Here is a 14,107-nt window from a genome sequence, read left to right as displayed (position 1 = left end):
TATCTCTTTAACCAATCAACATCCCAGCTCTTTGCTTCACCCCTCCTCCCTTCCCAGTTTCAGCTATCACCTTTTGTTTCTTCCTCCTGTCCCCCCACCTTCTTACTCTGACTCCCATTATTTTTAATCCAGTCCTGCTGAAGGACCTCGACCTAAAACATTGGCTTTACTCTTTTCCATCGATACTGTCTGGCCGTTGAGTTCCTCCAGCATTTTGTGTGCCTTGCTTGGATTTCCAGCATCTGCTGATTTTTTTTCTTGTTTGTAAAAGAACTGAGAGTGGCTTGGTTTTTTTTTAAATAGGAGGTGTTTAGGGCCTGGAATATGATTCCAAAAGTTATAGTGAAAGGGATTCAAATGTAGTTTTAAAATGGGAGTTGGATAAGTATCTGAAAAAAAAGAATCTTCAGGGCTATATGGAGAAGGACAAGATGGATTGCTTTTTGTTAGACCTAGTACAGTCTTGATTGACCAAAAGGCCTTTTGTGCTGTGACCAATATGTGATATGCTTAAAATACAATGTTAATATATCAACGTGCAAAACTGTGTTTTCAAATTCATATTAGATACTAGCTTTTCAGTATTTGCTCTACATTCAGAGCATCAATAAAAATCTCAGCATGGTGCTTTTACAATTCTACAATTACAGTAACCTTAAGTTTCAAGTGCTTGCTTGGTGACCTGTAATTTAGTTTTCTTTCAACATGGAGGGAAAGAAGCTCGAACTGGCAAAGAAATAGCCCAATTGAAAGCAAGAGAGTAGGGTTTTATTACCGGGAAAGTGAAAGACTGTTCTGGAGAAGCAGAAATGTTTAGTGGGGTTGCAAAATTATTTGAGGGAGAAATGTTGCGGACCTTTTTTTATTTTGAATAAATTATTGATTTAAGTTTTTCTGACAATTATAAGCTAAACCCTACACTTTGTATCGCCCACACAGTTCAACACTTTGCTACTATCTTTAGATACATTTTCTATTGAAAGGAAGAATTGCAGAAAGAACAATATTCAACATGAATATGAGCATTAAATTTATTCATGAAGTTTCCTAATACATATTTTTGAAAGCAAGAAAAACAAACTCGCCTTCAATTGTTTGACCATCATGGAAGCTTCTAATGTTATTAATTTTGAGGTTAATATATTCTGATTATCAAAATAATTTTTAAAAAATTGTTATCCTCAATATGGCTCTTCATTGCTGAAAGAATGAAATTGAAGTGAATAGGTGAGAGAGCTGAAACGGTGGATTCACGTCCAAACACTCCAGCAAGATCTTAAGTTCCTCAGAGGAGTCTGCTGTCCAGACACAAGTACTTGGTTGGGTTAATACTTAAAATACTGGAAAGATTTTGTGTAGCTAAGAACATAGTAATAGGTTTGGTTAAGAAAAATCTAGAGTTTCATAGTCGTGGTATAATTATGTGGCAAGTTAATGAAGGTGATATGAGGAAGCATGAACAACAGGAATTCTGCAGGTGCTGGAAATTCAAGCAACACACATCAAAGTTGCTGGTGAACGCAGCAGGCCAGGCAGCATCTCTAGGAAGAGGTACAGTCGACGTTTCAGGCCGAGACCCTTCTCTTCTTTCAGTTAGTCCTGATGAAGTGGCTTGGCCTGAAACGTCGACTGCACCTCTTCCTAGAGATGCTGCCTGGCCTGCTGCATTCACCGGCAACTTTTATGAGGAAGCATGAGATTTTTTTTTCCTTTTGTAAGGACCTTGGGAAGCAGGAATAATGCGCTGATGGGAAAATATGAATAGGCTAGACATTAAAATAAAAATAGTAACTGCTAGAACTAGTCAGCAGGCCAGATGTCACCTGTGGAAAAGAAAACAGAGTTAATGATTACAAACGAAGACCCTTCGTAGTGGTAGGAGGCACCCTTGATGTATTCTTTGCCTCTGTTTGATTTACTTCTGATTATATTTTCACTTTGTACACTGCAGAAGATAACAGTATGAATATGCAGTATTTTTGGTTGTTCAAAACTGATTGTGTGGAAGAGCAGGTAGTTCAGTCTGAAGGAATAGAAAATTGAACATAAGTCCAAGGCTACTTGAAACCATTTACTCAGTCCACTGCTCAGGTTGACTTGTTTCTTTTACCATTCCCTCTGTCCCATCTTCTATAAAAGCAATCACCTGGGCTATTACTGTACCATTCGTCTAGTGTTATATTATTCCACTTCCATGGTTTGCAGGTTATCTATGATTTGCATCATTCCACTGCTCACCAGGTCAGATCAACTTTGTTTGCCTCAATATCTTATCTTCAAAACCTTGTTTGACAGACTGTTTTTTTTAAAGACCAAATAGTTTATTAACTATATTTGATACTATTTAAGAGTTACTATTCTATTCAGTTCGAAGGCTGTGAGGTAAAGAGCATCTGCAGTTGTTTGTGTCTCCAAAAGCATCTGTAGCCACTTAAGAGATCGTCTTGTCACTTTCCAAAGCAAATCTCTTGAGGGCTACTCTTTTTACCCCCATCCTCACACTGTGAAACAGCAATTGCAAATTTATTGTTACTGTTGAGAGAAAACGTACCATAGGAATACATAGGATTCAAGAGGATCTAGGTTTTTGCTTTACATAAAATCATGATGCACATGTTTTTCAAGGAACACAGCAGGGCTAACCTGCAGATCTCTGTGCAAATAAATAATACAGGAAATTGCTATATGTACTTGCAAACAACTTTCTGCAGTGATTAGGTTAAGAGCTATTGAAATCAAAGTATGTGAACTTTGGGATTCTGAGTTCAACTGATTATAAACCATATGTATCAAGGCTTTTTTTTCCCAGCCAAAATGTGAAGCATTCACTTCAAAGAAAATAATTGAGAAAATATGTAGCATAATACCATTCTGACACTTGACTTGAGTCTGGCTGAAGAGAGTTCAAAATGGGTTTCTATTCTTTTCCTTGCCAAGCAGTTTCATTCTACAGTTTTATAAAATAAGTATGTAGGTAGCCTATAGGATAAACTATTTGTCTTTAAAAGATTTGCACAAGCTGAAAAGGTTAACAGTCATGAAGCAATTCAGCATGTTGTCTTGTCAGAAATTGTAGATGTTTATTCTACAGTCTTTCCGTTCACTTCTGTCTTTCTCTATTTTACTGACCAATGGACTTAAATAAGCAGTCTTTATGAATGAATGTAACATAATCCAGGCAAACCAAGGGAGAGGAGTATAGTGAAAACAGGATTTATTGACATACTTGGATGTACTGTATTTTAAGTTCATGTGTTTTCTTAATTTTTTGTCTATGCGTACTGGTATACAAAGCTCTTCCAGCTGTGTAATAGTTTCATTTGTGGATTAAATCCTCCCTGTAGTTCCGTACATTCAATTCCTGAAGTGTTTACTGTTAATAGCTGGGTCAAGTTTATTGATGCTACTAAATGTGAACAGATTTAAATGGATACAGTGGATTCTGGTTAATTGGGCCATTGGTTAATCGGGGAAGCTACTTATTTGGGACAACTCTTAAAGAACAAAAGCTAACTGAGAAAATTGCCAGGATTCATTTAGGACTCTATGCCCCTAAATTAGGACAGGAGACTGTCACCGAACAGTTTATAACTAGCATCAGTCGCATGTACTTTCATGGCCATTAGACACTATACTGCGCTTAAAGCAAACAGATTTTTAAATAGTGTCAGTTGCATGTGTTTGTGTCCAAAGAGCAGTGATTTTTATCGCTGGTAGTTGGTGAGAAATAAGCAGTAGACCACCCAGAACTGCTTTGCTTACTAGGTTTCAAGTACTTGGGCTTGCAGATGCCAGAAACTGCTGGCAGTGAAAATGAAACTATTTCACTACTTCAACAAATTAGGAACTACTAAGAATTTGAAGGTGTCAACTATTATCTTGAATGTTACAATGAAAATGAATATTTCGAGGATGCAATATCAAAAGCTTTGTATGAAGGCAGCCCATTATCTGTACTCGGTGTTTATGCTGAATTTGTTCATTTTCAGTCAATCAAAAGAACTCTGCAGCGTACACGATGATTTCTTCTGTTGATAAGCGTTAGGAGCTAATACAAAGTTTTATAGTTCTGTAGTAGTATTGATTGTGTTCTAATTCTGTATTTCATTTAAATACATAATTTATTATTCAGTTAAACTGTAGTATATCTTCTTTATATCTTTTTACCCATTTCCATGAAAATTGGCTATTTGGGGCAACCACTTAATTGGGCCAAAATGTACTGATGTGTTCCAATTACCGGAATCTACTGTATTAATTTCAGAGTCCTAGGAGAGTTCCTCCATTTTTAGGAAGTTCCTCATTCTACTCCATTGTCACCATACTATCTATTTGAATGTTGTATTTTCTATCATTTGTGTCACAATGGCTGTCCCCAACTCCTCATTTTCCACTTCTGCATATAGTCCCTGGCCTATCCCACTAAAATAAACCTATTTACTTCACAATACGCCCAATGATGAGAGCTGGCACTTTGATCAGTAAAGCTTTGGAACCATTTGTGTTCTTGCAGAATTTGTAGCAAAACTAAGTTATTCAAATGTTTTTACATTTAATGTGGAGTTTTGTTGTTTTGAGAAATTTGAATTGCAAATAGTTTCCACAATGTGAATCTGATTATCTTGCAGGCTCTGGGGCAGCTGCAGCTGGCCTTCTCCCTGGCCAGTGTATTTTGAAAGTAAATGGTGGTAATGTTAGTAAAGAGAGCTATACTGCAGTACTTGAATACTTCACAACACACAAAAAGAATCTGCCGCATTTAAAGGTAAGTAACACAAGACAACATAATCCTAACTGGCCATGAAATGGTCTTGTTATTGCACACCACCTTTAGTCATTTGAGAATCTTTTAGTATCTCTCAATCAGTTTCATTACTGAGGTAGATCTTGATTTTGTATTTCACTATCATTTAATTGAGTGCCTGAGGATATTTTATTAAGTTGCATTTCCTAATCCCTATATTTGTTTGAAAGAGCACATGCACCAAAATGGAAACCACCTGAATTTGCTTGTCTCTCTAGAACATATAATTATCAAAGCTTAGTTTGTGTAGCGCCTTTAACAGAATGCCAAACTTATGGCATTATGTCACTTATGGGGGTATCTACTACATCTGGTGGAATGTTAATCCATTCTGTCTCTCACTAATTATTTTCATTTACTATTGGTTGCATCAGGACATATCAATTTTTTTAAATCTCATAATATAGGAAACTGTGCTATTAGACCACCAGATATTTTAGCATTGCTCCTTAGTAAATGAGTTTCTTTGTATTGATCATGATAAGTCATTTATATCTATTTTTCACCATTACCATTGTGCAGTAGAGGAATCCTAATATGCTGCATCACTGCATGGTATGGAAACTGCACTGCGGCGGACAGGAAGGCTTTACAACGGGTAAAACAGCCCAACGAATCATTGACAGCAGTCAACAAGGACATATAGACAGAAAGGTGCTGGGAAAAGGTTATCAATGTCGTGAACTATTCCACACAGCCTAGTTATAGGCTGCGCATGCCCATCAGGGAGGAGGCTATGTATCATCTGCACTAGACTCAAATACAGCTACTTTCCCTAAAGAGTAAAACTGATCAACACCTCCACCCAGTAGCCCACCCCGCCACAGCTACTTTATCATTTCCTGTCAGAGCTACCTTATGTACAGATACTCCTGTATCTAGTGTCACTTTATGTACATACAATTAATCCATGTATATAAGCTATCATATGCATTTATATTTATTGTTTTTTAAAAATTTTTGTGTTCTTTATCTTGGTGTTATTTTATATGCTGCATCAGATCTGGAGTAACAATTATTTCATTTTCCTTTACACCTGTGTACTGGAAATGGCATTAAGCAATACCGAATTAAACAGAAACAAGATCAGTTTTTTTTTTGGAATAAAGAATAATACTTAATCCTTTGCACAAAGCAGCTGTTAATATTATTAAAATATTTTAATTTCACTTCATTCTCCTGTGATTCTGGTTCAGTGAAGAAAACTGCCAAACTATTCAATGAGCAATGCACTATAAAATTTTGAAGGAAGTCAGGCAGCATCTAAGGAGGGGAATAAACAGTTAATATTTTGAGCCAAAACCCTTCATCAGGACAGGATAGTAAGGGGCCAGAAGCAGAATAAGAGGTGGGGGAGGGAAGGTGTACAAACTGGCAGGTGATGGGCAAGACCAGGTCAGAGGGTGGATGGGTGGGAGGGGATGACTGATGAAGTAAGAAGCTGGAAGGTAATAGGTGGAAGAGCTCAAGGGCTGAAGCAGGAGGAATCTAACAGATGAACCATGGAAAAAAGGAAAGGAGGTGGGGAACCAGAGGGAGGTGCTGGGCAGGTGAGGAGAAGAGATGAGCTGAGAGGGTAACCAAAATAGGGAATGGAAAAAGAAAGAGGAAGAGAGGAGAATGTTAGACAAATTGATGTTCATGCCATCAGGTTGCAGGCAACCCATCAAGTTTGTCCTCGTCGTGGCAGAAGAGGAGGCCAAGGGCAGATTTATCAGAGTGCGTACAGGAAGTTGAATTGAAGTAGTTAGCCACCAGGAGATCCTGCCTTTTGCAAAGGATACAGCGAAGGAGCTTGATAAAGTTGTCACCCAATCTGCATCACATCTGACCGATGTAGAGCAGGCTGCACCGAATACAGTAGATGACCCTGACATTCACAGGTGAGATGTCACCTCACCTGGAAAGACTGTATGGGGCTCTGAATGGTGGTGAGGGAGGAGTTATAGGGGCAGTGTAACATTCGTCACTGTCATGGGGATAAGTGCCAAGTGGGAGATCGGTGAAGAGGAATGAGTGGACAAAAGAGTCATGTAGAGAGCAATCCCTGTGGAAAGTGCAGTGAGGGGGTGGTGGGGGGATGTATTTTGTGGTAGGATCTCTTTGGAGATGGCAGAAGTTACTGTGCATGATGTACTGGATACAGAGGCATGTCGGGTGGTAAGTCAGGACAAGAGCAACACTTATGGCAGGAGCATAGGGTGAGAGCAGATGTGTGAGATGTCAAGGAGATATGGCTGAGGACGACAATAATGGGTGGTGGAAAAGAAACCCCATCCTTCAAAGAAGGAGGGTGCCTCAGATATTTTAGAATGGAAAGCCTCATCCTGAGAACAGACCAACCCACACAAAATGCCGTAGGAACTCAGCAAGCCAGGCAGCATCTATGGAAAAAAACGTACAGTCAACATTTCAGGCTGAAACCCTTCGAAAGGTCAACTGTACTTGGCTTGCTTGAGTTCCTCCAGCATTTAGTGTGCGCTGCATCTGCAGATTTTTTCTTGTTCCTGAGAACAGATGTTGCGTAAATGGAAGAACTGAGAGAAGGGAATAGCGTTTTTACAAATGGCTGGTGGGAAAAGGTGTAGACAGAACAACTGGGAGTCAGTAGGTTTGTAAATTTATCAGCAGATAGTCTGTCTCCATACATAGATACAAAGAGATTGAGAAAGCTGTCAGAGATGGACCAAGTGAATTTGAGGGCACAGTGGAAGTTGGAGGCATGGTTGATGAAACTGATGAGCCCAGTATGGGTGCAGGAAGCAACACCAACTTAGTTGTCAATGTATGGATGAAAAGTTGGGGAGCATTTCCAGTGTAGGCTAGGAACATGGAAATGGCAGTCATTGCTAGGGCCCATGTGAAAACCCATAGCTACATCTTTAGTTTGGAAAAACTGTGAGGATAAGGACCAGTTCTGCGAGATGGTAGGGGGGAACTAGTTGGGTTTGTGTCCGAAAAGAAACCGAGCCTTAAGCCCTTCATGATGGGCAATGGAAGTGCATAGGACTGGATGACCATGGTGAAAATAAGGCGATTTGGGCCAGGGAAATTAGTGATGAACTGCATGTGAAGTGTCAGAGTCTGGACCAAGGGGATAAAACGGTGTCAAGATATCTGGAGATGTGTTTAGTGGGGCAGGAGCAGGCAGAAACAATGGGCCTAACAAGAACACTTACAAGAACTTCATTGATTGTGTGCAAAATATGAATACAAGCAAATACAGATTTCATTAACCCATGAAAATGAAAACTTTTTTTGTTTTAAATTAGTTTGCCTGTTTTTAAGAAGAGATTTGCTCAGACAAAAGTGGGTCAACAATCCTAATGCATTTTTGCTTTTTCAAGGGAAAAGGATCAGGAACCTGGATTTATCGAACGGTTGAAGATGTGGATGAAGAGGCAGCACAGACAAAGGCCAAAACTGATTGCCTATTCAGCATTTCTGATTTATCACTGCATGATAAGCTGTTAGATGTCTCAACTAATCAATCAAAAGTATTTGATCACGGTGGCATGAGTGGACAGGAGGCAGGTATGCAATGGTTAATTGCAAGTGAATTTGACTAAGGTTTATGTTCTCAATCACCCAGTCCTTTGGGTTTAAAGTTCTTGATTTGTCAACTTAACATGAATTAAGTAACTTCTTGCCTATTTCCTTTCAGTTCAAGTAATACTTGTACAACCAAGAATTGGGGTGGTGGGAGAGGGGAGGTCAGCTAATGCATTTAAATTTTGTTTTAATTACACGAATAGTATGGTGTTAACCTGTAAGTCACACTATGTAAAGGTCTGTATTTCAAGCTGGTAGAAATTCACCAGCACAGAGTTCAGTCACTCAGGTATTACAATTTTGTGGCCTGTACTAATACTTTCAGTGTGAAAACATCAAGCAACTTTAAAGTGGCTTTTGAGTTTTTTTAGCTTTTGATTTTTTTTGGCCTTTAAAACCTGCAAAGGAAGATGGAAAACAGTTTCATTTTCATCCGCACCATTGCAAGAACTAAGTTTGCATTGTGGTTGCATGTTTAGTGTGGCTCTTGCTCTGGCTGCCAGTGGCCACAAATTGGTGAAACTCAGAGGGATGAAAACATGTTCTTACCGTGTTGGATTGCAAGGGTGGGTTATAGATAGGTTGTGGTCACTGCCTTGAATTTTAAAAATGCTGAATTTGTGTGTGTTTGATCCACATAGTGTGAAGATTTCTTTGTTTCTTTGAATAGGTGTGCTTTTGGGAGGCCATTCATTTATCTGACTGGCAGATTTTATTGTAACTTTCAGAAATCCAAGTTGGTTTTGTTGTTAAGGATCCAGTTTTTCCTCAGAATTTTTCTTTCAAAATCAGCATACCTTTAAAATTAGTTCCTACAGTGCAGACTAGAATGAGGGAGGAAAAGTATGAACATCCTAAAACTGAGGATTTTGATGTTGTTTGCTTTAGTATGGGACATACTGTATTTCCATAGTAATTTATAATTGTTTACAGTTAAGCATATTCCAGTTCATTCAGAATAAGCCTTTTTTTGTATCTGTTAAAATTATTTTTTTTTGCAATAGCTTAAATCTATGTGGGGGAAGTGGTGGTGATGGAAGGAGAGAGGAGGGTATAGAGCAATGCATCACAGAAAAAGGTCATTTGCCCACCAGGTTCGTCTATCAACCATGTACTTACATTAATCCAATCATATTCCCATTTCTAATTCCCATGAACCTTCCCTGGATTCGAACATTCAGCTATATACTAGGAACAATTTACAGTGGCTCATTAACCCACCAGCTCTCAAATCTTTGTGACACGTGAGGAAACTGGAGCATCCCAAGGAAATCTTTATGGTCAAAGGGAGAACATGCAAGCTTCACAAAAACAGCATTGAAAGTTGGGATTGAAGCCGAGTTCCTTGAGCTGCACCATTATGCAACTCTAAATTCCATTCCATCCCTAATATTTACAAGTTTTGAAATTCTAGAAGATGTTGTTTTCAAGCTTTCATTGACTTTGCTGTGAACATGTTATGTAGTTTGTCCTCCAATGTGTTTAATGTTTGATAATGCTATTCAGTATCTCAGAATTTGAGAATATTATTAACAGTAAGCAGTGGAATAGATCAAAGTAAGGGTTTCTAAGTACAGGGAAGTGAACTTTTATTGCCCGTTTTCATTGTTCGCATTAACTATGTTTCAGTCAGTAATGCACAATCTTTGGACATTTTCAACTGTAAAATTCTGAAACGGTCATCTCAGAAATGTGCTGGTGATCAGCAAAATAGATTTCATAGGAAAAGGGATGGACAGCTTGGTGTCATGGACATATTCACTGGTTCAATTAGGCAATGGCTGATCCACATCACCACCATTTATGATTGTTCAGCGTTTGCAGTGAGCCCAAGTTTGGTGTTGACTTCTGAATGAACTCTGTCCTTAACTGGGGTGCTCTGAACAGCTGTACCATGCTGGAGAAGAGTCAGTCGGTTTGTTTAAGACAAGGCTCTGCACAGTGGCGAGGTTTTTCTTGCTGTGTTGCAATCTTGAGGGTGGGTCAAAAGAAACCCGCATTTTCAAAGAAAAACCTTGCCATTTTTAAGTAGAAACTGAATGGGTTAATTGAATTACCACCCCTTGCCCCACCCCAGACCTTCCTACACTAGGAGCAGAATTGAAATGGTTAGAATAGATAGGTTTTAGACATTCAAAGCTGTTAAAAGTAAATGTAAAACACCTAAAAGCACACTGAACTATTTAATTATTTTGAATTTATTTGTCTGTTTAACTAAGGCTTACCATTGTAGCACTCTCATGGCTATTCTTTACTAATCAAATGAATAGCAGAGCACATGCTCTACCAGGTCCAACCTGATGCTGGATATTCATATAGAACACAGTGTGAAATTACGGTCAAAGAACTGTGGCTCAAACTGTGGGACTTAAACGCTTGCATGCACAAAAATATAAAATAGTGCAGAGCTGCTTGAAAAATGTAATGGATTTGCAAATGCTTCTGAGCAAATCCAGAGCAATGCCTTGTTCTGTGTTAAAACCCAGAACACCACAACACAGTACAGACCCTTTGGCTCAGTTTATGCTGACCTTTTAACCTATTAAGAGCAATTTAGCCCATAGACCTCCATTTTTCTATCATTCATGTGCCTGTTTAAGAGTTTCTTAAATGCCTTTTAATGTATCTGCCTCTGCCACCACCTCTGGCAGGGTATTCCATGCGCCCCTCACTCTCTGTGTCAAGAATTTGCTTCTGACATCGCCCCCCCCCCCAATACTTTCCACCAGTTACCTTAAAATTATACTCTGATATTAACATTTTCCATCCTGGGGGCAACAACTCTTTGGGTATGCACTTAGTCCATGCCTCTTATCATCTTGTACAGCTCTGTCAAGTCTCCTTTCTTCCTCCCTCACTCCAAAGAGAAAAGTCCTTGCTGACTCAACCAATCCTCATAAAAATGCTCTCTAATCCAAGCAGCATCCTGGTAAATCTCATCTGCATCCTCCCTAAAACTTTTAGATCACCCCTGTAATGAGATGACCTGAGCTGAACACAATATTCTAAGTGTTCTTGATCTTGTGTGCTCCTAGTCCTTGATAACATTACCTGGAAAAAAAACCTTAATAGTCTTACTTTTAGATTGGCCCAGTATGCAAAGGGAGTTTGAATTTTATCCTGTCTGAGTGTGAAGCCACCGGTTTGCTATTCTACTTCTAAATACGTTGTTTCTAATTTGCCCTCTTGATTTCCATACTTCCAAATGATATTGTCCTTACTGAATCTTATCTCCATTTTGAACACCATTGCCATGACACACTTCTTAGCCATGGCACTCTTCCAACTAGGCACCAGTATTGTGCTAACTACCGGTACCCCTCAATAATTTTAGTGTGTATTCATCATTCTATCTTCTGTTTCCTCACCCTTCCACTACCCCCACCCCATCCTTTAGAGCCCAAGTTACTAGAAAAGTGGTTAATGGTCTTATCACATCACAAATTGTCTCAAGTATGTTTCAAAAACAACTCTCTGTATGTGCATGTGTTTGAGAAATTTTTCAGATAAAATTCTTGGATTAATTGTTTCCAGGTTGGCTGGCTTGTTTTCAAATCCTTTTAAATGCATTACGGTATGATGCAGTCTTGGCATGTGTAAGAAATCTCCTATAAACAATCTACAAACTAAATACAGAACAGAAGTTGGCCTGACTAATTCCATAATTTATCTGTCCTTCTGGTTGACACAGTAAATACTGACCTCTGTCAGAGAAGTGACAAAAAATAAAAAAAGACAGTTTATTATGCATAATTTAGCAAGTGAATAACTGAGGCTAATTTGAATTGCACCTTTGAGGAGTAATCATTTTTCAAACCTTGCAGACTTGAATTTGAGTGCTGATGGAGCTACCTCTCAAGTCAGCATGACTGTGGATAATGTGCACTTGGAGCACGGCGTTATCTATGAATACGTCAGCACTACGGGAATCAAATGTCACGTCAAGGAAAAAATGCTGGAGCCCAGGGGATGCTTCAGTTTAACTGCAAAGGTACAGATTATTCAATTAACCCTTTAAAATTCTATTTCTTGTGTATGTTGTAAAATACTGAATTATTTTCCAATTATTAACCAAGGCAGATTATAAATAATGTCACCGCTATCTTTGTGAGATGTGCTGACAAACTCGTCTCCAATAGGTAGTGCCAGACATTATATTCGCTAGCGGCAGTGAATTCTATTCCACATCCAGAATTCATGAGGAGTCATTGACAGTACTGAAGCAGGTCATTGAGTGCACGCCAGCTGTCAATCATCCACTTCCACCAATCTCAATTTCTTTTTCCCACATTCTTATCATTTTGCCCCAGATCCTACCACTGGCTTGCATATTAGGAGCAATTTTATTTGGCCAGTTAACCTCCTAACCTCTGTCATTGGGATATGGGAGGAAACTAGAGCATTCAGGAGAAAGTCACACAGTCATAAGGAGAACATATCTATATAAATACTACTGGTCAGGTTTAAACCTTGGCTACTGATGCTTTGAGAAGGCATCTTTACTAACAATGCCTCTGTCTTTGATTTTAAAGGCTGTGCACAACACTATGTCACCAAATTATAGCTTATTTTGTACAATTTGTGAGGGGTTTGCTTCATTTCTGTGGTGCTGAGGAATGAATTGTATTTGGAAAAAGCGTCGATGTTATTATTGATTGCAGTGTAATACTCAGAAGGATCAGTACAAGTCAAGCTGCATTGGCTAGTGATAGATGATGTTTCCAAAGAAATGCTACTGTTTCTTAAATAGATAAACCATTTACCATTGAGGAAGGTCAAAGTCTGCCATTTTATAGGACAGAGCACACCCAGCAGTGACCTCAGTGGAGGAAGAGGCAAGTGATGGAGAAGCAACTGGGAGTTTAGTGGAGGGAGGGTATGAGACACAATCAGGTTCAGGTTACTGTAAGCCAAACCAGTTTTTAAACATTCTGTTGTAAATCCATATCAGTGGTTCAGATATGTTGGTGCCAAAATAAATTGAGGAGAACGTGCCTGTTGACGAGCACATTGAGCCCTTATTTATTGTAGGACGGATCTTGGCTGCAGCTTCAGAATCAATCAGTGAGTCATGGAATTAACAGTAGTTATGGGTTATGATAGCAGAATGTTGTACTTAACAGAGTCTGACGGTAATGATGTGGATTAATGAGGAGAATTTGACTGAATTCATTATGACTATTACGACCATTAACCTGGAATTACATAGAAACATAGAAACATAGAAAATAGGTGCAGGAGTAGGCCATTCGGCCCTTCGAGCCTGCACCGCCATTTATTATGATCATGGCTGATCATCCAACTCAGAACACCGCCCCAGCCTGCCCTCCATACCCCCTGACCCCCGTAGCCACAAGGGCCATATCTAACTCCCTCTTAAATATAGCCAATGAACTGGCCTCAACTGTTTCCTGTGGCAGAGAGTTCCACAGATTCACCACTCTCTGTGTGAAGAAGTTTTTCCTAATCTCTGTCCTAAAAGGCTTCCCCTCTATCCTCAAACTGTGACCCCTCGTTCTGGACTTCCCCAACATCGGGAACAATCTTCCTGCATCTAGCCTGTCCAATCCCTTTAGGATCTTATACGTTTCAATCAGATCCCCCCTCAATCTTCTAAATTCCAACGAGTACAAGCCCAGTTCATCCATTCTTTCTTCATATGAAAGTCCTGCCATCCCAGGAATCAATCTGGTGAACCTTCTCTGTACTCCCTCTATGACAAGGATGTCTTTCCTCAGATTAGGGGACCAA

The 14,107-nt window shown here is 39.2% G+C and overlaps 1 protein-coding gene across 1 annotated transcript in view; it reads left to right on the top strand.

Annotated features, from left to right (window-relative positions):
• The window catches only part of prex1 (phosphatidylinositol-3,4,5-trisphosphate-dependent Rac exchange factor 1), a 209,983-nt gene that overhangs the window by 147,033 nt on the left and 48,843 nt on the right, over positions 1–14,107 (top strand). Inside the window, exons 20-22 of the mRNA XM_072240694.1 lie at positions 4,629–4,765; positions 8,152–8,338; positions 12,181–12,347. Coding sequence (XP_072096795.1) covers positions 4,629–4,765; positions 8,152–8,338; positions 12,181–12,347 — 491 coding nt within the window. The remainder of the gene's footprint in view (positions 1–4,628; positions 4,766–8,151; positions 8,339–12,180; positions 12,348–14,107) is intronic.

Source organism: Mobula birostris, chromosome 2, assembly GCF_030028105.1.
Source record: "Mobula birostris isolate sMobBir1 chromosome 2, sMobBir1.hap1, whole genome shotgun sequence".
Taxonomy (NCBI): Eukaryota; Metazoa; Chordata; class Chondrichthyes; order Myliobatiformes; family Myliobatidae; genus Mobula; species Mobula birostris.
Note: the sequence above shows the minus strand (reverse complement) of the source record. Positions and strands in the feature narration are given on the sequence as shown.